At 39.2% G+C, this 18,095-nt stretch overlaps 1 protein-coding gene across 3 annotated transcripts in view; it reads right to left on the minus strand.

Moving 5' to 3' along the window:
• Positions 1 to 1,360: 1,360 nt before the first annotated feature.
• VEGFD (vascular endothelial growth factor D) overlaps positions 1,361 to 18,095 on the minus strand; it is a 39,188-nt gene continuing 22,453 nt past the window's right edge. For 2 of the 3 annotated variants that reach the window (XM_008988985.5, XM_002762646.6), the window contains exons 3-7: positions 14,048 to 14,238; positions 10,866 to 11,020; positions 8,828 to 8,928; positions 2,646 to 2,841; positions 1,361 to 2,028 (exon numbers count right to left, since the gene is read on the minus strand). In XM_008988985.5, the coding sequence (XP_008987233.1) occupies positions 1,902 to 2,028; positions 2,646 to 2,841; positions 8,828 to 8,928; positions 10,866 to 11,020; positions 14,048 to 14,238 (770 nt within the window). In that variant the 3' untranslated portion in view covers positions 1,361 to 1,901. The remainder of the gene's footprint in view (positions 2,029 to 2,645; positions 2,842 to 8,827; positions 8,929 to 10,865; positions 11,021 to 14,047; positions 14,239 to 18,095) is intronic. The other variant, XM_008988986.5, reaches the window with a different exon arrangement.

Consider the following 18,095-nt stretch of genomic DNA (forward strand, 5'->3'; position numbering starts at 1 on the left):
TAGTATCCTTGAATTGTCTTCTACCCCAGATCTCCAAGGAATTTAACCAAATATCATGGAGAACTGGGGAGTGCTGGAAACTGAATGAAAAGGCAAAGAGTCGAATGCTGAGTATGCCTAAAAAACTAAGTTATGTGCAAGCATTTTCAGAAGCCTGATTAAAAGTACAGTAAAACAAGGAGGAAAAAGCCTGTTGACATCAAGGTCAAAAAGTGAGGGCAAGATGAACAGTGACAGGAGAGGAGTGACTGGGTTGGCACCAGTAAATAACAAGAGCAATGACAAGGGCAGCACAGTGGGGACTGGTTCCAAGGCCTGGTGAACGTTAGCTCATGTCTCCAGGGCAGGGACTGAGAACTAAAGCCAGGGGAGCATCAAAGGACCTGAAGCCCCAGGTTTCAGAGAATTTCAGTGGATGAAGGGATAATTCAGGAACTGATTAGGAACCCTGGCAGAGGAAGGGTAGGGATTTGGGCCAGGATCAAACAATGCCACTACCATTGGGCTATATTTGTTTACTGTTACATTTGTTTATCATTGTCTTTCTCCTTGCGATTGGACTGCTCCAGGGTGTCCTGGCCTGAGAAACTTGGGTTACACAAACTTGATCAGGACACGGTTTCCGATCATAATGAGGTCACAGTATGGTGGGGAGATAAACAGGAACACAACTATTTACACAAATGTGTTGTAAGTACCATAATGGATTATGTGTGTCTCTATACATATCTATCAATGCAAGATACTATGCAGAGATTAATTTGAAGTCATTTAATATATAATCTAATTAGCTAATAATATATAATCTAATTAGCTAATATATAATCTAATTAGCTAATAATGCTGCTAAAATTCGTCTGTTTTGCCAAAATTTCAATAAAGTCTACGTCACCAACAAATTAGATGTAGGAGTTCTTTGAGGAAAAAAGCTTTGTGCTTGCTTTCTGGATAGCTGTAGAACAAAGAGAAGAACTGTGTTGTCATGAGATGGGATGTCCATGACACTGAGAGCTGAGTAAGCGCAGAAACTGGGAGTCAGAGGTGGCCAGAAAAAATGCAAACTCTCAAAGACACCAAGGGCATGGGTGGGTTCCCCTCTGCCATGGGATGGGGATCAGGTTAAGTTCAATTTAATCTCAAAGCACAGAGTGATTTGCAGTGGATTCTTGGGTCACATTTGCTTAGCCTCATTTACGATCTTAACCCTTCTGAGAGCTATTCCCTTGGCTTCCCAAAACTGAGGTCCAGTGTTTGTGTCCCTCCCTGCACATTCTACTTCAAGATTCTTTTCTTTTCTTTAAAATGCTTTTCCTTTAGCGTAAATTTAGAATGGAAACATATCAAATAACATAAAATTCTATGGCTTGAATAATGGTGTTTATTTTCTATTTTCTTTAAATACACTTAAATAAAACATCAGAGGGCGGTTCATTAAACTGGAAAACTATAAGCTGGACAGTAATTAGAAAGTCAGTACTGATCATACAAATCAAATTATGCATAAGAAAGAATCAGAATAATTCACAAGAGTTGCGATTAGCGAAGGACTCACAGACTACAGTTTTCCTCATCAGCTCTGAGTAATCAATCATATGGCACCTGTCATTCCATGACCAGCACGCCATTCTCATTCACCAAAAAACAAAAACAAAACTAAACAAAAGGATTACATGGGTCCCCTCTTCTCCATTCCTTGGAGTGCAGAGGCATCTGCAGCTAGAAGACATCCATCAATGAACCAGGGACTCCTTAGCTGGTGTGAATGGAAGGTTGGTCTGGACTCACTGTGGTGATGTGTAAAATGAATCTTTTTTAACACCTGGAAAAAAAAACAGTGACAGCAACTTGGCAAAGCAGTGTGCTGTTGAAAATGACAGGGATGTGGAACTTGGAAAACTGAATCAAGGATTCTGTTGGCTGTGGGGCCCCTGGGCAGCCTTTTTCTCCTTTAGAAAGCGGCAGTGCTTTGCACACGCTGGTTTGCCATTTGCACATGATCTGGTATGAAAGGGGCATCTGTCCTCACAGCTGTTGCAAAAGAAAATAAGAGAATTCAGAATCAATGACTGAATTCAAAAGAATTACTCTGTTCTGATTTGATTAAGTTTTCAGAGTAAAATTTTCAGACATATATTTAAAATGTCAGTTGAAAATCCTGCATGGTTATCCCACATGGATTCAAAATCTATTAAAGCCTAATCAGTAAGTAACCTCCAAGTGTTCTATTCATCAATAAATCCCTTGCTATATAAATCCAGTGATATTTCCTCCATTAAAGAAAGAAACAAATAAACATATATAGGCATATACAATGAGAGATTGAACCAAAGAGTTTGATTATCTGAAACCTCCCCTTCCTAAAATATTATTATTAAGCAATATCCTAATAATTGCTTAAATTTTTATCAATTTCCTCATTGTTTAAGAGTTCTAAGCCCATAATAAGAGGCAGGCTTTTCTTAATATCATGATTAATCATCACTGTATACTCTTGCTTATTCTTTAGCTGCCAAACCTCTGTTCTATTATCAAAAAGGGACTCAGACTCTAAGGGAAAAAATTGCTTACTAAGGAATCCCACCAAATTAAAATGGCATTTACATTAAATGTCAATGAGTAAAGGCAAGACGACTCAAGGCATTTACCTGCAGGTGTCAGGGTGAAATAGCTTGTGCTTCTGGCAGCAGCTCTCCAGACTTTCTTTGCACTCAAAGCAACTGCAGTTTTTGGGGTGCTGGATCAGATCTTTGGGACATGGTGTTTTACAGACACATTCGCAACGATCTTCATCAAACTTCATGTGTGGCCCACAGAGAGCTGGTTCCTGAAGGTGAGACTGGTCTACAGAGAAACAGAAATGTGTTGATCAGTTTGATCACAAAAGTTGATGGTATATTTTACATCATCCGTAAGTAACTTGGATTCACCCAATCTCCTTCTTATAGATTTACGTTCCTAATTTTTTCTGTTCCTAATCTTCCTTAGGTAAGGAAGATTAATTTCTGATTTCATAATACAAATGCAGGTTTATGTGTTTTCTTAGGTTTATGATTTTTAAAATACCATAAGCTGAATATTTTTGATGAAATATTTTTAGAGATTTTTATGTTGATGACTTGTTAAAAGCAGACTTCCACAACCAAGTATTAGTAATAAAATGTAGGATGTCTAAGGGTTATGAGTGTAGTTGTCCCCATTTTTTTGGTGGAGATTAAAAGGAGAGACAAACAAAATAATTGGTGTTGTAGAAATACACCTCAGATGTTCTAGACCAGGCAGAGGTAATGCATGCACTCACTGCAGATCATAATACTAGTGTAAAAGATACAGCAGCAACAATGAAATTTGATTCCACCCACATCTGCTGGATGATACATTTAGGTAAAGGGTAGGAACTGAGAAGTTTTTGACATACTCAGCTGAGAGATATTTCTAGAAGGTGTATAAAACAATTGAATGGCTACTCCTCCAAATCCAATTCTGATTAACAAGTTGAAATTCATTGCAAAATTAATGGAAGAGACAGAAACTTTGGAATAACTTGACTCTGTCCCTTTAGCACTCTTGAAGGCTTTGGAGGGACATACATGTTTAGTAATTTTCTCCCCAAACCTGCTTCTCTCCCAGTTTGTCTCATTTAGGGAATGGCAACTTCATTCTTGACTCGCCTGCTCTGGTAAGTCTGAGCATCATGTCCACTCAGTTCTGCCTCTCTAAATTTGTTCTTTCTTTTCCATTGCTGCTGCCACTGGTCAGTACCTTGTGTTTCTTGAGTAGATGGCTGTTGCTCTGTCAGTCATCTCACCACCACAAGTTTTATGCTTCCAGCTTATTTTTCACATGATTAACAAATGCAAACCAAGTCACGTCACTGCTTTAAATGCATTAAAAGTTTCCCTTCCCACAGTAAAAACCAATTTTCCTACCAGGACATACAAGACCCTCCATAAACTGGACCATAATAACCTCACAGACGCATCTTCTGTTTCTCACTCTCATATATCCTGTGTGTTCCATTCACACCAAATGACAGTACCTTCTGTTGCCCTGATATGCCAGTGCCTCTCAGCTCCATGCTTTTGGCCTTGTCTTTCCCTCTGTCGTCCCTTCCCCCTGACGTCCTTCCCAATGTCCGCAGGTTTAGTTAAGTGCCCTTACCCTGTGCGTATTTCTGTCCGTTTTTTTCTTGCAGTGATTACATTTATCTGTTTACTTCTATGTTTCCCCCATTAAGTAAAATGTCCAGAAGGGGGAGGAGCAGGTCTCATTGTTCTGGTATAAAATCGGCACTCAGTGGACGTTTGTTGGCTTTACTTGGTGTAATAAAAGGATCCTAAAGCAGGCTGAAGTATGGTGGCTCTGAGAATCCCGTCCAGCATCCCAAGATATTGGGTTAAACCATATATTCTTGCCAATATCTGACTACTAATGACATATGAAAATGACAATCTCATGTTGTTCAATTTTATACTTTTACTGTTCTGTAATGGATGATGTTTGAGAATGGGTGCTGAAAGACTAAATCTAGCAAGTCTTCATTTTGAACTTTGTGAAGAGGAAAAGTGTGACCTTTGTAAGTCATATGCCCGTGGGGCAGATGTCATTTGGGGGCAAGGCAAGAATAACTTGTTAAAGGATGAAGATGCTTTTTAAAAATTTGCAATGATCACTAGGTGGCAGCAGAGGTACACTCAGAATACTTCAGACAGGCCCAAGACCACTGTTGGACAGGGTGGTTTAGGGAAACACAACCCACAAGGTGTTTGCAGAACTTCAGCAGGCTGTTTGGCAGGGGCTGTGCTCACACCCTCATAGCCAAGTTACAAGGAACAGAAACTGGACGCAAGAGAATTGGCGGTGGAACAGCAATAGCTGAGGGTGACATCCTGAAGTAGTATATACTGATTTCCATCCCTAGGGAGTTTGATGATGTGTTCTGTTCTCAGCTTTGTTCCTTTTACCATTTTTATCAATAAAGGGATAGAAATTTTCAAAATAAATTCTTGAAATTGTGGCTCTCTTCATGAAGAAAATGACATATTAAATATTTTTAAATACAGTATTGGGACCTCCTCTATTTATTTATTTATTTGTTTTGTATAGTTTGTTTTAACAGTTTAGAGCAATGACCTAAATCTAACAAGATGCAATTAAATTAGACTTGGATTCACTAACCTAAATGTGCTCATCTGGGCCAGAGAAGTCGTTGTAGAAAAGGCAGTTGACTTAACAGTCACATGTATGGAAAAAAGGTACAGTGAGCAGTAAGCTCGGTAAATGTCATCAGTTTAATAGGGCCACTGAGAAATGAATGTGAACTTGGCCCACACTGGGGACTTACGGGAGATGAGGATGAGAAACAATTGTGATCCAGTCCACCCTGCACCTCTCAATCCCATCAGTGCTACAACTTCCCAAAAGGTTTCCTGCCGCCTTCCCTGCCCCAAGTCAACCCATCCTCTTCTACACTGTTGCTGCTATGATTTTGTTAAAATTCTAATTGGTCCTGTCACTCTCCTGCTTGAGCCAGTTGTGTGGTTTCCTTTGTCATTAGTATCACATCCAAGATTTACAAGGTCCTTCTGTTCTACCCCTATGAGCCTGTCAGGCTCCTCCTCTCACATCTAACCACCCCTTCCTGTTACTTCCCCTCCCGTTATATCCCCACCATGCTGAACTTCTTCCAGAATGTTCTCTCACCTCCAGCCCTGAGGGCTCAGATCCCCGCTGCTTAGAGCAGCACTTCACTTCTTCCCTATTCCTCTTTCCACCCTCTATACATGTGTACTGGCTGAGTGCCTTGCCAAGAATTATCTCCAGCAGAAATCAGCTGCCTCACCTAAGGCTACATCCCCTCTTCAAGGCAGCCAGTTAATGGTCCACAGGACTCAGGCTCTTCACCTAGATTTGAGACATATCCCCACAGTGGGTCCCAGCTTCAACTTCCAGTTAGATTAGGCTAATGCCTCTTAGCAACTGCGCTGGTGTGTTGCTTCTCTCTTTACCCGTTAATGCCTTGTGCCTTCCTACAAACCTCCTGCATACAAAACTGTCTAAGAGGCTTTGTGCCAGGAGATCCTCAGCTAGAAGAGTCTTTAAGCTCTAAATATATTGCCCTTCCTAGAGTAACTTTGTTTTCTTTTCTTTTCTTTTTTTTTTTTTTTTTTTCTGAGGCAGAATCTCACTCTGTCACCCAGGCCCGAGTGCCATGGTGTGATCTTGGCTCACTGCAACCTCTGCCTCTCAGGTTCAAGAGATTCTCATGCCTCAGCCTCCCAAGTAGCTGGGACTACAGGCACACATCACCACACTAAGCTATTTTCTTTTTCTTTTTGGTAATGGAGATGGGGTTTCGCCATGTTGGCCAGGCTGGTTTTCAAACTCCTGACCTCAAGTGATCCTCCCATCTTGGCCTCCCAAAGGGCTAGGATTACAGGTATGAGCCACCATCAATCCCACAATGACTAACAATATTAAAACATGAGTCTCATGGGGAAATAATTAGATTTGCTTTCAATGGCTCTATAGGGTAAAACCTGAACTAATGAGTTGATGCTTTTGAACTGGGCTGTCCAACAAGGTAGCTATGGGGCATATGTGATTATTGGGCATGAAATAGAGAGTCCAAATTGAGATGTGCTGTAAGTATACAACACACACTGGATTTCAAAGACTTAGCACAAAGAATGTAGGCTAGCTCATAAATTTTTTTATATTGATTGCATGTTGAAATGATAGTATATTGGATAGATTGGATTAAATAAAATATATTAAGATAAATTTTACCTGATTCTTTTTAGCTTTTTAATGTGAGTAATGTAAAATGTAAGTTACGTATATGACTCATTGTATCCCATTGGGCAGTCTGGTCTGTTCGAGAGAGATTTCAGTTCAGTATAACAACAGGAGTGTGTCCACTCCTTGGTGCTGCCTCAGTAGATGGCAAGTCTCCACATAACTGATGTATGTTCTGGTAGAGGATGGCTGAATACTTGGTGGGAAGGGTGTAAAGAACATTCAAGATCGGCCTGGGCATTTAAACTACATAAATATTACATTTCCCCACACAGTCTGGGCTGAGCTTTTGTGAAAACATGCAGAAGGAAGCTGAGAGGCAGAAGAATGGGCAGTTGGTTGCTATTTACAGTTTCTAGGATAGATTTCTTAGAGGTTAGCCCTCACTGCTCTTCCTTGTAGATCATAGTTTAAAACAAGCAAGGGTAAAACTACATGACTACTTGTGAACTTTTTTTTTCTGGTGTAACCATGTAAAGCTCCCTGGAAAATAAATTAAAATGCATTCATTTTCAAGCAAATGTTCATCAACCAAAGTCACAGAGTTATGGATTACTAGCAACGACAATTGCCTATATCTCATTTTGCTCCCAACTCTCCTTAGACCAATAGCCATATTTTGCTTTTGCTTTGCTCTAATTCCAAAAAAAGTTTTCTCTTATTCCCCATTTCTTTTTTTTGAATTACTGGCATGTTTTCATATGATGCAGTTGACAGAAACAAAGTCCAAAATTACTTTCTGTTCCTGTGAGACTCTCATACAAATAAATTAGTAAACTGCAGTTGACTAGCGTTTAGTTCTGAAGCAGCTTTCATTCAAGTTTAACATCCCGTTTCAATTTCACTGCTTCAGGATGCTGTAATCACCCTGGGCTTTTCTTTGAGATTAAAAAGCAGAGTGATGCATTGGTGGACTTACCAAAAGATTATAGTACAGAGGGCTCTGGAATCTGACCACTTCTTTTTTTTTGAGACAGAGTCTTGCTCTGTTGCTAGGCTGGAGTGCAGTGGCGCGATCTTGGCTCACTGCAACCTCTGCCTCCCAGGTTCAAGCAATTCCTCTGTTTCAGCCTCCCGAATAGCTGGGACTACAGGCATACACCACCACGCCCGGCTAATTTTTTGTGCTTTAGTAGAGACGGGGTTTCCCCATACTGGCCAGGATGGTCTCAATATCCTGACCTCGTGATCTACTCGCCTCGGCCTCCCAAAGTGCTGGGATTACAGGTGTGAGCCACCGTGCCCGGCCGAATCTGACCACTTCTATCACTCTCAGCTGTGTGACCTTCAGGGAATTACTCAATATCTTGGTATGTCCATTTTGTAATTGTAAAAAAAGAAATAACAATAGTATATTATAGGGTGGTTGTGAGAAATAAATGAGGTAAAACATATAAAAGACTTAACAACATTGCCTGGTCATACTAAGTATGTCATACTAAGTACTTAACAACATTGCCTGGTCATACTAAGTATGTCATACTAAGTACTTAACAACATTGCCTGGTCATACTAAGTATGTCATACTAAGTACTTAACAACATTGCCTGGTCATACTAAGTATGTCATACTAAGTACTTAACAACATTGCCTGGTCATACTAAGTATGTCATACTAAGTGCTTAACAACATTGCCTGGTCATACTAAGTACTTAACAACATTGCCTGGTCATACTAAGTATGTCATACTAAGTGCTTAACAACATTGCCTGGTCATACTAAGTACTTAACAACATTGCCTGGTCATACTAAGTATGTCATACTAAGTGCTTAACAACATTGCCTGGTCATACTAAGTACTTAACAACATTGCCTGGTCATACTAAGTATGTCATACTAAGTGCTTAACAACATTGCCTGGTCATACGAAGTATGTCATACTAAGTGCTTAACAACATTGCCTGGTCATACTAAGTATGTCATACTAAGTGCTTAACAACATTGCCTGGTCATACTAAGTACTCAATAACGTCTGCTGCTATTGTTGCTACTTTTATTATTAGTGTTACTATTTTACTACTACTATCATTACCTTCTGTTCCAGCAAGTGGATTCTCCTCCTGTAAAACACATTTACAGTTGTTGCGATCCCACAGCATGTCAATAGGGCAGAGTTTCTTGGGATGGGAACAGCTAGGAAAAGAAAACAATGAACCAGATTTTAACGCTTTCAAGGATAATCACACTTTGGAACATTAAATGAATTTCTGAGTAGAGAATAGTTACGATTTTTTAAACTTATTTTTTGCTTTTTAATCTCAGGTTGGAGACAGAAGCTTTTCAGCTCTGTTGCACAGCATGGTCACTGTAGTCAATAATAATAATGTATTGTAGATTTCAAAATTGCTAAGAGTAAATTTCAAATGTTCTCACCAGAAAATGATAAGGATGTGAGAAGAGTTAAGATTTTAAAGAAGCTTAATTTGTATTTATGAACTGCATCTTATAGATAATGATTCTGTAATTATAAATATTCTATGTGAAAATGTTTAGAAACTAAACTGTAATTTTGGAAATTGTAATCTTAAGATACATGTTAAAACTATGCAAATTATAGCTGCCAACAGTTTATTTACCAAAATTAAATCTGTTCTAACATACCTCCTAAGATTATTTTCCTTAAAATAAAGATAAAATCATTGGCCAAGACAGTGGGAACATCTTGAAAATAAATGTTGCTTTTCTTTTCTTTTGTTTTGAGACAGAGTCTCAGGCTGGAGTGCAGTGGGGTGATCTCAGCTCACTGCAATCTCCACCTCAAGCAATTCTCCTGCCTCAGCCTCCCAAGTAACTAGGACTACCCGCGTGTGCCACCATGCCCAATTAATTTTTTGTATTTTTAGTAGAGACGGGGTTTCACCATGTTAGCCAGATGGTCTCCATCTCCTGACCTCGTGATCCGCCCGCCTTGGCCTCCCAAAGTGCTGGGATTACAGGTGTGAGCCACGGCACCTAGCCAAGTATTTCTTTTCTACAAGTTTTCTCGTCTGCTGGAGACGGGCGGAGGTGTCTTCTTGGCTCTATGTTAACTAATCACCAGCTTACTCTTTTACTTGCCACTCACACAATATATTTATTGCCTTACTTTTGCAAAATCTAAGTATCTAATTATCTTTCTATTCAGTTACCCTTTACTTCTTTCTTTATATTAAATCCTTTTTATTTTCTTCAAATAAGTGATCCTTACTTTTGGTTTCAGGATACTTCAGAGTGTCATCATTGGCCTTGTAAATAATCACAAAATTAATCTCAAGAGAATTTCAAAGCCAAATTATTGTTAAGTCGTTTTAATTTAAAATAAGGGTTTTCCATTTAGTAATCTTAAGGGGGAAAGATTCAAACTGACACAAGAACAGAAAACCAAACACCACATGTTCTCACTCATAAGTGGGTGTTGAACAATGAGAACACACGGACGCAGGGAGGGGAACATTACACACCGGGGCCTGGGGGGTGAGGGGCTAGGGGAGGAATAGCAGGGGGTGTGGGGATTGGGGAGGGATAACATTAAGAGAAATACCTAATGTAGATGACGGGGCAATGGATGCAGCAAACCACCACCATGGCACATGTATATCTATGTAACAAACCTGCACGATCTGCACATGTACCCCAGAACTTAAAGTATAATAAATAAATTTTTTAAAAAGGAAAGTTGCAAAACTCACATGCTGCTAGTTTTGCCACTTCCCAACGACTCCAGGAATCTTCTTTGTTTTCTCTCATTTCATGATGTAAATGTTCAAACAGCCTGAAATGAGTTTTATTTAAGGCTTCTTCTGGAACCAGGGTACATGTGCCAAATTTGAGGCTAGAGCAGTTTTACACCTACATTAGACTGCATATTAAGAACAAATGTGTCTGCGAGTACACTGAGCTTTTTGGTCCTACCACAATATATATCTAATAGCAACATGTATTTGCAAGTTATTACCAGTAGATTCATGTTAGAAGCTAAAAGATGAATAATTTGAAGAGAAAGTGATAACTCTGTAATTAATGAAATATCCTCTACACACAGTTACAGGAAGGCAAGAACAAGCATAATCCAGTACAAAAAAAATGCTTACTGATCTTCTTCGGGGATCTGGATGGATCTTCTGATAATTGAAGATCCAACTGGATGGCGGGGAGCTGTTGGCAAGCACTTACAACCTGTATGGTTGGCAACTTTAACAGGCACTATTTCAGGTACTGATGTCAAAGGCACCGATATCTCAAAGAGCTACAGCAGAGAAAGATAACCATAATAGACTTTTAAATTTTATATATTATTTTTAAAGTTGTTCTAGTCTAAATTTTTGCCTTTGTCATTTATGGCAATGACTAGCTTAAGCTGTCCATTAAGAATGGAACTAAACAGGCTTATCTAACTTCATGAAGTGTTTAAGCTTGGTCAAATCTCTTAACTTTTTGATTACTGATACCCTTGTGAAATGTTACTGTTAATCCCTGCTCCTGCTTTAAATATGAGTGTAAATTGTAAGGATTAAATGAGATTAAAGGCATGCAGTTTCACCCTGGCACAGTGGCTCATGTCTGTAATCCCAGCACTTTGGGAGGCTGAGGTGGGCAGATCATGAGGTCAGGGGTTCAAGACCAGCCTGACCAACATGGTGAAACCCAGTCTCTACTTAAAAATACAAAAATTAGCTGGGTGTGGTGGTATGCACATGTAATCCCAGCTACTTGGAAGGCTAAGCCAGGAGAATTGCTTGAACCCAGGAGGTGGAGGTTGCGGTGAGCCGAGAGCACACCATTGCACTCCACCCTGGGTGACAGAGTGAGATTCTGTCTCAAAAAAAAAAAAAAAAAGGTATGCAGTTTCCTTATAATTTTACCAGAATAGATTATTATTCAAACGATTTACTTATCCCTTCTCGTATCATCTCTATGGAAGAAATAGTTTCTAGTCTCTTGTCTCTGTATTTGGCCACATCAATTTCTTTGGCTAGTGAGATGTTAGCACACATGACACAAGTACAAATTTGAACTGTGCATGTTTTGTGGCCTTGTTTCCTCAAACTTATGCTGTAGCCATGAGAAGAACATGATCTGTAGGCTTGCAGGTCCAAGGGATGGGAAACACAGAACCTAACTTGGACTCACACTGCAGCTTAGAGTCAAGCCCAGCTCAATCCACCCTAAATTAATGGAACCTCAGATACATAAGTGAGAATAACTCATTGTTTTTGGAACCACTGAGTTTTAGGGTGTTTGTTATGCAGCATTGTTTATTAATACCTGACTGGTACATGATCATCATGCCCAAACCAATAATTATAGCTAACATATATATCATTCTTCCTATGTTTTCCATAGGCCAGGTTCTGTTGTAGGTTCTTTCATGTTAATTCATTTACCCCTTATAACGATATTATAAGGTGGGTTTTTATTATCCCCATCGTACAGGTGAAGAAACAGATGTTCAGAGAGATGGTACAACTTTCTTGAGTGGTTCTATGATGTGTGAGTAAGTTTGAACTTGATTTGAATGCATTGTCCATTCAATCACCATTCCACATAGTCCTTACTACAGAGACTATCATTTGTTCACTTTGTTTCTAAGAGGTGGTTTGCAAAATAGTCCATAACTTTGGGGAGAGCTAGTTTTTTAAAAACTATTAAAATGTTCAAAAATGCATATTTGGAAAGAAAAACAGCTGAACACTTACACTTAAGTACATTCTACAAAATTAATCATTTGTTGAGTACAGCAGTAAAAATAAAGTACTCAACTATCTATTAAGTGGAAGCAATCCATTAAGGTTGTGTTTATTCTGACCTCTCAGTATGTAATGGAACTTCCATGAGTCTAAGTGAGAGTGTTTTTGGAGTGTTTACTTTGCATAAACTTCATCTTCTTGCACAATGTTTTGGCTACGTTCTAGGGGATCACATGATCGTGAATTAAACCCTCTTACATTATGCAAGCGTTGTTTCTACAGAGAATTGATGCTTAGCCCTACTTGGGTCATTTTTTTTTTCTAATCGTCAAATAGTAGAGGTTAAAATTTGCACGAGCTCCAAGATTCTCTAAAATAATTTTAAAAAAGAAACTCTCCAGTTTAAAGGACATTTTAGAGGGTGGAGGAACAAAATTAAGGACAAGTAAACCTATTAACAAAACAAATCAGCATTAAGAAAATTACCTAACATGGATATATTCAGTGCATGTAATTTTCTTGTACTACCTCTTTTTACAGTTATAAGGAGAATAAATCATATAGGCAAATTGACAATTAAATGAGTTTATCAACATTCAAGGAATTTGCAAAAGATACCAAAAAAGTGTAGTTTGATCCACAGTTTTTAAATATTGCTTTCCCATGTTTGTTACTACTGCTCTCATATGCAACATTTATTACATTTTACAAAAACATGGTAACCAGAGAAATGAAAACTTACCTACTAAGCAAAGGGAGTTTTATAAGATTAAAGAGGGCAGAATTATTTGTTCATAGAAACTGCAGAATTATTTCCAAACATCTTTTGTGCTAGATATTCTCTCTTTGCCCTTCCAGAGACATCATTCTCTCTCCGTCCTTCCCCATCAGGCTCTGTGCCCCAGGACACTGCCCTCCATGGGCTGCATTTATAAACCCTCTTGCCTCTCCCAGCCCCTGCCCCCACTCCCTGCCAGGCTAAGGGTTGACAGTGGCCAGTCCAGCAACCCTCTTCTCCACTTTCCCCCTGGGTTCCTGTAACTGCTCCCTCCCCCTGTCTCCTAAGTCTAAGGGTGGGGGCAACTCCCCCGTTTTGCTAGCTTCAGGTGCTTCACTGTCCCATCCGTCTTCCCTCAATTCCGCCCACAGCCTTCATTAAACTTTTCTCAATCACTCCATTTGAACAACACAGAACCTGAAGGATACACCAGACAGCACAGCTATCTTCATTCCTTTTAACATCCTATCCTAGTAAACTGCCATATGGTTTTCTGTGTCTTGACATTATAGCATCAGAGAGACAATAACTGATAAGAGTTCAGGCTCTGGCCTCCCACAGACCTGGGTTTCAATCCCAAATCTGCTATTTAACAGCTGTGTAACCTTGGATAAGTAAGTTACCTCTCTGAGCCTTAGTTTCCTCATTTATAAAAAAGGCTAAAATACCCTCTTGGCTTGTTTCAGGGATTAAATGTGACTACGCACATAAAGCATTTAGTACAGTGCTTGGCAACAAGATTGTTGTAGCTACCAACAATGTCATCATCAGAGCTTTGGAGAAGGCAGGCTTACCGATGTCCTCATACCTGTTTGGAAATATATGAGGTGCTCGTGTTCATACACACAAGGCTCTCTTCATTGCAACAGCCACCACATCGGAACACGGTCACACAAGGGGGCTTGAAGAATGTGTTGGTACTCTTCCCCACCTCACTGGCGACCTCCACACACGTTTCTCTAGGGCTGCACTGAGTTCTTTGCCATTCTTCATCTATAACTGCAGAGAGAAAGCTCACTGGGGCTAGCAGATGGAATGGCTCTGATGTACCAATGTGTGCCGGGGTTATGCAGAACATAGTCATTTTCTCATTTCTACTGTTTGTTTCTTTTACTAGATGGATATTTTTTGTCAGTCCTTTAACTAAAGATTGTTTGCAGAGAAATTAAAACCATTATCTGTGTTCTTTCCCATTTATACCATACCTTTGTAGAATGTAAGTATTTTATTTCCCTTTGAAGTAGAACACAATATCCTATACATAATTACATTGGATACATCTGGAGAAGACGGCTAATAGGGAAGTAAATAGAGGCATATAAAGAAATAACATGTAAATATTATTTATCAAGCAATTTACAGGATACAACTGGATAGCATTTCTTCAACTTGAAGCCAGGTGTAGGTAGGTTTTAGCATCATCAAGAAATACGTTTCTGTTGGTTGCTTAACTACAGTAGGATTTAAATCTGGCAAACGCATGAATGGAAATTGAAGTGAAACTAATCTTTCCTCAAATCAGAGTTTTCTCATTTGCAGGTGCTGATACTGCTATTTATATAAATGATGAAATAAGCCTGTTCATATTAATGGAATGAGCAATCCTCTGGCCATAGTTAATTTGAAGGTAACAAGAAAAAAAGAAACAAGCCTATGGGAATAAAAAAAATTATATACTTTCTTGTAAAACTATTGGCTTTTCTCTCAAAATTTATTTTTTAAACTAGATTTTGACTCTTTGATACTTAATGCAGTATAGCCTTTCTACAGGTGTTTTGGGGGAACGATTCAACTTTATGATGAAGATATTACAAAGACTTCCTTGTAGCTTGCCACAGAACTGTCGAGTTTATTATATGTGGGGACATTGTGCTGATGAAAATCTCTTATGGTAGGCAGCTTTGAAACTGACCCCCAGTGGGCCACAGCTCATGATAGTCATGCCCTTGTGTAAATCCCTTCTCCTTGTGTGTGGGCTGGACCTAGTAACTTGCTTCTCATGAAGAGAATACAGTAAGAGTGATGGGGGGCCAGTTCCATGATGATGTTTAAAAAGATCGCAGTCTTTTAAAATTTCTTTTAACTTTCTTTAATTTTCTACTTCTTGCAAGCTCTCTTCTCTCTCTCACTCTCTCTGCTTCTCACACACATTCTCTCTCTCCTCCACTTGCAGGCTTTTTAAAAAACTTATCTTACTTTAAGTTCTGGGGTACATGTGCAGAATGTGCAGGTTGTTATATAGGTACACATGTGCCATGGTGGTCTGCTGCACCTATCAATCTGTCATCTAGGTTTTAACCCCCACATGCATTAGGTATTTGTCCTAATGCTCTACCTCCCCTTGTCCCCCACCCCTTGACAGGCCCTGGTGTGTGATGTTCCCCTCCTTGTGTTCGTATGTTCTCATTGTTCAACTCCCACTTATGAGTGAGAACACGGGGTGTTTGGTTTTCTGTTACTGTGTTAGTTGGCCACCATGTTAGAAAGGTCTACATTATAAGGAACTTGGGACAGCTTCTGGCCAATAGCCAGTGAGGAACTAAGACCCTCAGTCCCACAGCCTGTGAAGAATTGAGTCCTGCAAACCACAGCTGACTGAACTTGAAAGCACACCCTCCTTCAGCTGAGCCCCGAGATGCCTGCAGCCCAAGCCAACATCTCGACGCCAGCCTCTGGAGACATCTGAAGCAAAGAATCCAATCAAGGCCAGGTCTGCATTTCTGAGAAACCAATCTAGGCCCACAGAAACTGAGATCAATATTGTTTTAAGCTAAGTTTTGGGTAATGTGTTATGCAATAATAGACAAACTTCTTTATTTTTACTGCATTTTCAAGAACTCTGCTGAGATTATTCTGAATTCCCATATGTGGGAAAGGAAGGGATAGAAAGAACCTCTGCTTGAAGTATACCCATACAATATTATCTTTTGAGATGTGATCCTAGTCTCTAAATTATTCCCTTATAACATCTTCTCCATATCCTTTATCTTTTTTCACCCCTTAATACCAATTTTCTTGATATGTTGCTTCTTCAATCACCAAAAACATAGAAGTTATCTGGAGCACTACATTATACTACATAGTTTACCTAAAGTTTGCCATTTTCTTTCTCATAATAAAACATTCTATCCCGAGAAAACTTTTCTTAAAATTTCTGATTATTAATATTTGTATTAAAAGCCTAAAGGCTGAACACATGAGAGATAAATTACTCAAGTATTATTATGGGTATTATTTAATTCACTACAATTAAACATGAATCCTTGAAAAAACAAGAAACCAACTTATAAAAATATTCCTGATTTAAAATTCTACTTAAATGTTTCTTTCCATTTGCTTTTTCTCTTTTTATAAAACTCAGTTTTGAAATTGCAGTGGTAAGCTTTTAATCAAAATCATATGCAATTATGACCAAAGCCACTGATTAAAGGCTTCAAAACTCTACTATTCCTTACTACTTCCCAGCAGGACTGCTCTGCCTCGGGAAATTACCTTGAAATCCATGAGGGAGAGTTGATAACAAATTCTAATTGGTGTAACATGTGATTTCATTATTTATTGTTTCTTACTTAGCAAATAACTTTAGATGATCCCCTATGGAATTAGGAGATAAATTTTAGAGTTTGCAAAATCTGTGATTTTTTTTAATGGTTTTCTCCTTAGAAAATGTCAATGTTGTTGACTTTTTTTTAGATCACCTAGTCTCGATTTTATGGTAATGTTCGTCTTCGTGAACTATCTTCAGTCTCACCTCAGGCCTTAGTCAGGTAGTCTGGTTAAGGCCTTTGACCTCTAGATGAGGTGCCAACCCTTTGTTTTCATTAAGGCTATATTAATTCACCACATAGAAACATCTAGAGCTTCAAATTCCTGTCTTAAGTGAGTTTGAGGCTATGGTTCCCACCATGTCAACTCACTTAGACACAGTCATACACATGAACACAAAGAATCCTCTTCACACTCATGCCTAAGGTGCTACTGAAGAATATTTCCCCATCTATGCACAGCTTTCCCCACAGCCAACAGAGACCTGTGCAACCCCAACATCTTTTTTTTTATTGTACTTTAGGTTCTGGGGTACATGTACAGATCATGCAGGACTGTTGCAAAGGTATACACATGGCAATGTGGTTTGCTGCCTCCATCCCCCTGTCACCTACGTCTGGCATTTATCCCCACGGCCCCCCCAACAGACCCCAGTGTGTGATGCTCCCCTCCCTGTGTCCATGTGTTCTCATTGTTCAACATCCACCTATGAGTGAGAACATGCAGTGTTTGATTTTCTGTTCTTGTGTCAGTTTGCTTAGAATGATGGTTTCCAGATTCATCCATGTCCCTACAAAGGACATTAACTCATAATTTTTTGTGGCTGCACAGTATTCCACGGTGTATATGTGCCACATTTTCCTTGTCCAGTCTATCGTTGATGGGCATTTGGGTTGGTTCCAGGTCTTTGCTATTGTAAACAGTGCTGCAATGAACATTCGTGTGCATGTGTCTTTATAATAGAACGATTTATAATCCTTTGGGTATATACCCAGTAATGGGATTGCTAACCCCAACAACTTTTTACAAATGAAAAAAAAATACAATTTTAGGTAGAAAGAAAAAAAATAATTCTGGTCTAGTGGTCAATTTGAATTATGCTATATATATAATCATTTACCAGGTTAATCAAATCTAGAATGCTAGATCAGCAATGCTGTAGCAGCGTCTTGTATTGTTTTCACGTCATTAAAAAGTTAAATGCCTAATCAGAAACCCCACAACTTTCACTGGTTTGTTTCCTTCCTTCCCTCCTTCCCTCCTTCCTTCCTTCCTTCCTTCCTTTCTTCCTTCCTTCCTTCCTTCCTTCC

This window comes from Callithrix jacchus, chromosome X (genome assembly GCF_049354715.1).
Source record: "Callithrix jacchus isolate 240 chromosome X, calJac240_pri, whole genome shotgun sequence".
NCBI lineage: Eukaryota > Metazoa > Chordata > Mammalia > Primates > Cebidae > Callithrix > Callithrix jacchus.